The sequence below is a fragment of the Blennius ocellaris genome, assembly GCF_963422515.1.
Source record: "Blennius ocellaris genome assembly, chromosome: 10".
NCBI lineage: Eukaryota > Metazoa > Chordata > Actinopteri > Blenniiformes > Blenniidae > Blennius > Blennius ocellaris.
Window position 1 is genome coordinate 6,004,378 of NC_137659.1, and position 6,713 is coordinate 6,011,090.

The 6,713-nt window shown below is 41.3% G+C and overlaps 1 protein-coding gene across 1 annotated transcript; it reads right to left on the reverse strand.

Annotated features, from left to right (window-relative positions):
• Positions 1–3,794: 3,794 nt before the first annotated feature.
• Positions 3,795–6,495, reverse strand: LOC308135302 (ATP-sensitive inward rectifier potassium channel 10-like; the record flags this gene model as incomplete). The annotated part of the gene is made up of 5 exons (XM_080503208.1): positions 3,795–4,192; positions 4,295–4,472; positions 4,557–4,688; positions 5,262–5,473; positions 6,150–6,495. 5 exons carry the CDS (start codon positions 6,493–6,495, stop codon positions 3,795–3,797), a joined length of 1,266 nt encoding a protein of 421 aa, XP_080359334.1.
• Positions 6,496–6,713: the final 218 nt, after the last annotated feature.

Consider the following 6,713-nt stretch of genomic DNA (forward strand, 5'->3'; position numbering starts at 1 on the left):
TACAGCTTTCTGACCTCATGGGGAAATTCAGTTATCTCAATGGGCTCTAGACAGATTCGTGCACCTTGTTGAACATATGACATAAAGAATTGAGATTAAGAAAGTTCAGGAGGCAAAAGGCGAGTCCACTTGAAAAGAGGACAATTAGAAAGCTCTACATTATATAGTGTCTGGTGAGTGTGAATATATTTAAGTTACAGGATAAAACCTCAAAAACAGACTAAACATGAAAAGAATATAGTGGCAATGTTGAACAAATTAATGAGGGAAAACTTTGCTACATGAATTTCTGAGCCATTGTTACTTGATCTTAAAAAATAGAGTGTTAATCAAATAAATGACCAAATCCTGCAGGCTTGCCACATGTTCGGTGCTTCTGCTGTTCGATTAATTATTAACTTTCATCATCATAACCCAGCTTCGTACCAGATCAGAACAAACATTCGGAAACACCCAACTACATTTACTTTACGGCTTTTAAATCCATAAAGGTTTGTAGAAACTGAATTACCTTGTGTTGAGAAAAAATGCACCAGGAAAACCCAGAAACATGTCACACGCGCCATTACAGATGTCTTTTACAACATATTTCCTCTTTTTTGTGTGCGAGAGCGCCAATACGGAAGTAGCAGACAGGAGACAGAGGCAGAGATACTCTCTCCCTCATCCCCAATGTACAGTGTAGCAGAGCATAGCTTATTTCAATTTCCCATATATGCCTGCTGAAGTGTCCTTGGGCAAGACACTAAATCCCATATATATGAATATAATATTTGAATATATTGAATGAAACCTTGTATTTATTGATTGCAATATTAATTTCCTAAATGATACACCATAACATATATAAATATTTATTATCATGCCATAAGTTTGGACCAATTTGGAAGCAAAATTTTCTAGTCTCAATTGGCTCCAACACCGACACGTCTCATGTTTTGATTTCTTGACCACAATTTTGTTAAGAATAATAGTGTTGCAGGTTTTTTTGTTTGTTTTAATGTTGTCTGTATTGTGATTTAATGTACCTCAATTTTATTCGACTGTATAATAATTTTTTGCATTTGTGGGGGAGGTGGCCATTGATCAATACATAAACGAAGCACATGAAATGAGGAAATGTGTTTTGTACCATAATTCTCTGTGGGAATTATACTTCCAAGCAATAAATGTTATATGGTAGCATTTTCTCTTTATTTCCCTGCATGCATTTTTCGGATGAACAGCTGAGCCATAAACTAAACTATCTCTGATAAATGTCAAATAGTGTTTTTTTTGCTTTTGAGTCTTGTTTTGTGTTATTGTATGATGTTGGACTTGCATCTTCTTCTCATGGCGATTCTGGGTGAGTGAAGATACGCTGATACTTGTGTAGGGACAAACAAAATTTCCCAAATTTTTGTTTCATTTCAACCACGTCCAGTTCAACACAGCCCAATAAGCAGGGCTTAAATCAACTTACAGCTTTCTGATTTGTGGTAAAGTTGACATTTTGTTTTTTAAGTAGAGACAAATAGGGCTTATGAAGCCATTAAACAACATGTGACATTCAATAATCAGCTTTATTAAAGCACTTTTTTTTTTCATCAATTATCTCATTTGAACTCTCTGACTCTACTGAATCTTCAGAGCTTTGTGTTAATTACGGAAACAAATACATTGAATCTCCATCATTCACATCCATCTCACCCAGCCTTGTTTCATGTGTCATTTCAAACATCACTTTTTTACTTTCACTTCCCCACGTCTGTACAATCCCCCAAGCAGCAAACATCTTACACTTATTCTGTTGTCTAGACAAAAGGTAATGGAGCTTTTACAAAAAAAAAAAAAAAGTATATGCTGTTAACAGTGTTAGTACCTCAAATATGGACAGATAGCTGCTACGTCTCACTTTTAAAAGTGCAAACTGCAAAAGACCGACTGGACATATGGACACATTCATGCAAGTACAGTGGCTGTCTGCATAACCTGGAAGCGTCAATTTCATTCGTCAGCTTGCTTAAAGCCAGAATCTGATTCAAACGTGCTTCAAGTTAGATGATTTCCAGTGTGCCTTTTTTTTCTTCTAAATTTTCTAAGGTGCCATTGTACAGTACATCATAAAGTGCTAAGAATATGTTCTAAAATGGGCAACCGAAAGTATACACACCATGAAGAGAAACAGTATACAGAGCACCTTGAACACAGTTTTCAGTCTGGAGTTTGTCTACATTCAGCATTTAAAAAGTACCATACTAAACATACATTGCCTTGTCATACACACCCCCACAGAAAATACAGAAATACCGCATTTTCCAGATGATAATCCGCTACTTTTTTCAAACGCTTTGAACGAATTTATGGATTTTTACAGGCTAACTGGCTTCATGAAGCCAGATTCTACTTCTGCATGTTAATACGTGCTGTTTTTAGTGCCTCTGCTTCTCCAAAACCTGCCTTAAAAGTGACATTTCTGCTCTTTGTGAGCTCATCTTGTGCTGAAAAATCTTCCTTCTCAGAATCACAATCGCAAATAACCAATAAAGCACTTTATTAACAGAAATAAAATTATTGCAGCTCCAGCACTATGAAAGACAGATTTGTGCTAAATAATAAAAATACGGAAAATATGGTAGTCTACTGTCGGACCATTGACAGGAAGTTGAGGATGGGGAGGCTGAGCAGCTGATGAAGTGTCGAAACGTTCAGCATTTACAGTTTAGTAGTTAAATCCATGTGTGCATATTGCATGCATGTCACAGGTAAATCCTGAATTGGGTTGATTCTCTGTTGATCCTGTCATGATCACCAATAACATCCCCCACCTACTTCTCCTCGACCATGGTGGTGTGTGAGTAGTAACGTAGTTTTGGAGAAGATGACACAGAGCATGCAAAAATTGAGAAATCTAACATCTGGCCTTATTATGGCCCCAAATAGCATCAGTAGTTTGTGCAGCTCCATATGGAGCATGCAACCCGTCATTGTTGTTGTTGTTAAGTGACATCACGGAGAGGGTCGTGGGGTAATCGGGTCAAGAGGTGGGGCGATAACATCATCGTTTTCAGCAAATATGCATCTTGCAAAATTCACATGTCAAAGTCGAGGCGCTGTTATTATATTTCTCCATCTGGGAACCCCGTTTTTAAAAAAAATTTAAAAATTAAAAAGACAGCGCAGTGACGATGATCAGCTAAAAACGACGTGGTTACATGAAATGGCGTTCTCGTGTGGACAGGTCCTAAACTACCTACACTCAGGCCACGTTTATGCAACAACGTTTTCAACTGAAAACGCAAAACTTTCATTGTTTCATTGAAGTGTGGGTGTCCGTTTACACAGCAACGGTGTTTGGAGCCACTGAAAACGCAGCTTTCCGAAAACAGCTGCCAAGACGGATATTTTTGACAAAGCTTTGTGGAAACGAGGGAAAACACTTTCTGAACATGCTCAGGCTCCGTCTCGTGTAAACGGGGCCTCAGCCTATTTAAGGTGACAAGATTATCACCACATTCACTATGTAAATAGATGCAGTCAGAAAATGTGTTATAACATCCTATGAATACAAATCAGAACAGGATAAAACATGCACATACCAACAAACATGTGACAATGAAAAACTTGAAATAGACTAAACAGTAGTCCACAGTCTTCCATATTTTCCCCCCACCCCCACCCCAGATCATCCTGATGTGAGTTCAAAACAGTCAAAGAAGACAGTTTTATGTTGGTTTTGATATTATGTTTCACTGATTTGTTATTGAGATTTAATGTGTTCTTTAAAAGACTTCGTTCTTAAGTAGTCTGTTTATTCACACGTTGCTAATCCGAACGCTGAGAGGAGTATCCCTGGCTCGGCCTCGATCCTCCCCTCTCTGCTCCCTGTAACTCTGCTCCAGACGGATCTTCTCTGGATCGGACACGTCTGGTACAGGCCCACTCCCGTTGCTCTGGTACGTGTGCTGGGGACTGGACGGTTTGAAGATGGGGGTGGTCTTGGTCTTGGCCACTTTGTCAAAAAAGGCAAAGTCCGCTACATATTTCCCCGACGGGGAGAGGGAGACGACGGGGGGGAACTCATAGCCCCAGAGGATCTCATCAGGCAGGTAGGAGGTGCGAACCTGGCAGGTGGCGGACGTTGGCTCCACCGTGGCGCTCATGATCACCAACAGCTCAAAGTCCGCCAATTCTGGGTCCGTCCAACCACCACCTGGTAATGATCAACAATATAAATGGAGAAAAATACTGAACCTACAGATTAGTTTCCAACCTCTTGTTATACTGTGAATTGGTCACTTAACATTAATCTTACCCTTGGCTGCCCAGGCCCGCAAGGGGCTGTTGTCATCGATGATGTGGTAGAAAGTGAGGGGTAGTATGAGGAACGGGCTGTCACTGGAAGCCTCCACTTCAAAAGGAACGTTTCTCTGATTGAGACGAACCGTCTCGCCTTCCTTGGTCAGAGATGTCTGAAGCAGTTTTCCAGTCACCTGCAGAGAACGATGTATGAACTCATGGGAGCCGAGGTTTTTGCCATCTCTTTTTGCATTCATCCCCATTGTGTGCAAAGTTACCTGACAACCGATCAGAAGACTCTTGCGCATGTTGGCCACCCTGATCATCAGGCAGGGTCGGCCGTCGTGCGTCGAAACCACGGCATGCTGGCTGAACTTCACCGTCTCACCTCTTTTCTTTGGCCGTGCAATCTGAGAGGGAGAAGCTCAATCAGGCCCCTGTTTACACAACACTGTTTCAAGTGAAAACGCATTGTTTTTGTTTTTATAAAGTGTTCGTGTTTACATGGTAACATTTTGAAAATAATGTCAGTCTCCACGGCAATGGCAGGAATGCTGAAAACAGAGTAGTTTTCATGTTAGACCATAAGTTGGTGCTATTGGTTGTTTTTGTAATGAAACCACACACATACACACAAGAAAAACCAATATGCTATAAACAGCGCAATAGCAGTGTTTACCGTCTACATGGAGGCCAAGCCTGACCATTTTCAAATACTAGCATTTTCAGCGGCTCCGAGCATGGTTGCCATGTAAACAAACCCCAATAACTAACGTTTTGTGTTTTCACTTGAAAAAGATGTCGTGTAAACAGGGGTCACTGTGACAACATCACATGTAAACAACATTACACCACTGGAAGCCTGGGAATTTCCTCATAATGGATAACAACAGACAACAGATACTATTCTACTATATAACTTCTTCTCTCTTTATATCACATTGCAGCTCGATTTTTTAATTTTATTTTAAAATGTAAGCTACCTTGGCCAAAAAGGTCCCAGTGATGAAGATTTCCACGATCATTGTGATGACCAGCTGTAGAATGAGGAGGATTATCGCCGCCGGACACTCCTCAGTGATGCAGCGAAAGCCATAACCGATGGTCGTCTGGGACTCCAGCGAGAAGAGGAAGGCTCCTGTCAGGGTCTGCATCTGCATCACGCAGGGTGTGTGGTTTGAAGGCGGATCAAACTCTGGAGCGACATGGTTGAGAAGACAAGATATGCTCATTTAGGATACTTCTTCTATATTAACATAGCAGGGAAAAAAGAACATTGAGGAATTTGTGTGATTGTGCCTAACAAAAATCCCATGATGGGACAGCTTGTAGTTGTTATGATTCAAGAACTGAATATTTTTTTTATTTGATTTGAACTTGACTCCAAAGAGTTAAGACTGGAAAAATGTCCATTTATTTGCATACAAGTAACAATATTGCAGAATTACCACAAATCTGCCACTTCAAGACAAACTGTCAGTTCTTGGTCGTGTTTTCAAAGCTTATCACTAATGTCCGTATGTTACAGTATTTGGAGTGGAGCTGCATCGTTGACGTATATTGAGCATTAGGAGAAGGTGTTTTGACATCTAAAGTTTCCAAGTGAGTTGTTGATGCCCACCCGACAGTATGAAAACACTTCTTTTCTCACCACCTCTACCCACATTTGATTTAGCATTTTTGTTTCACTCTTAGTGTCAGCAAGTCTGAAGGGGGAAATAAAAACAGAGTGCATAAAGTGTGAAATGTCACACAGGAAGCACTTAACCATTCTGTCAAGACTACTTTGAAAGAGAGTGGACCATCCAAACTGGAATGAAAATGTGACGTTGTGGGTTCATTATATTGTGCGCTCCTTGTTAAACTCTCACCCAGCAGGTCTCCATGCACCAGTGCCACCAAGTACCACAGCACCCCGAACAGGAACCAGGTCCCTGCAAACGTGGCGGTGAACAGGAAGAACTTGTAGCGCCACTGCATGTCCAGGAACGTCGTCCAGAGGTCGCGCATGTAGAGGCCGCCTCTCCCGCTGACGTGCTCGATGCGCACGTTGCTGCGGCCATCTTTGGACAGGACCCGTCTCCTCTTCCTCAGAGTGCTCCCACTGCTGGATATCCCACCTCCGAGTAAAGGTTTGAGGACGTCCGTCTGCGTCTGGGAATGGCAGACTTTCTGAGGCGACGCGCTACGAGAGGAGGGAGGAGTGGCCGAGGTCATCTGGTCAACGGCAACAACAAAGAAAATCATCAATTTGTGCATTGGTTAACCCTCTATGACGTAGCAACAAAACCAGAAAGAGCAGACCCCAGAATCAGGTTAGAGATCCAGTTAGAAGGTCAGAGGTCAAAACAATATGTCAAACATATATTTGAAGGCCTGTATGTGGTCATGCATATTTGCACACACAAAAAAAATGCCCCTGTCAAAACAAGAAA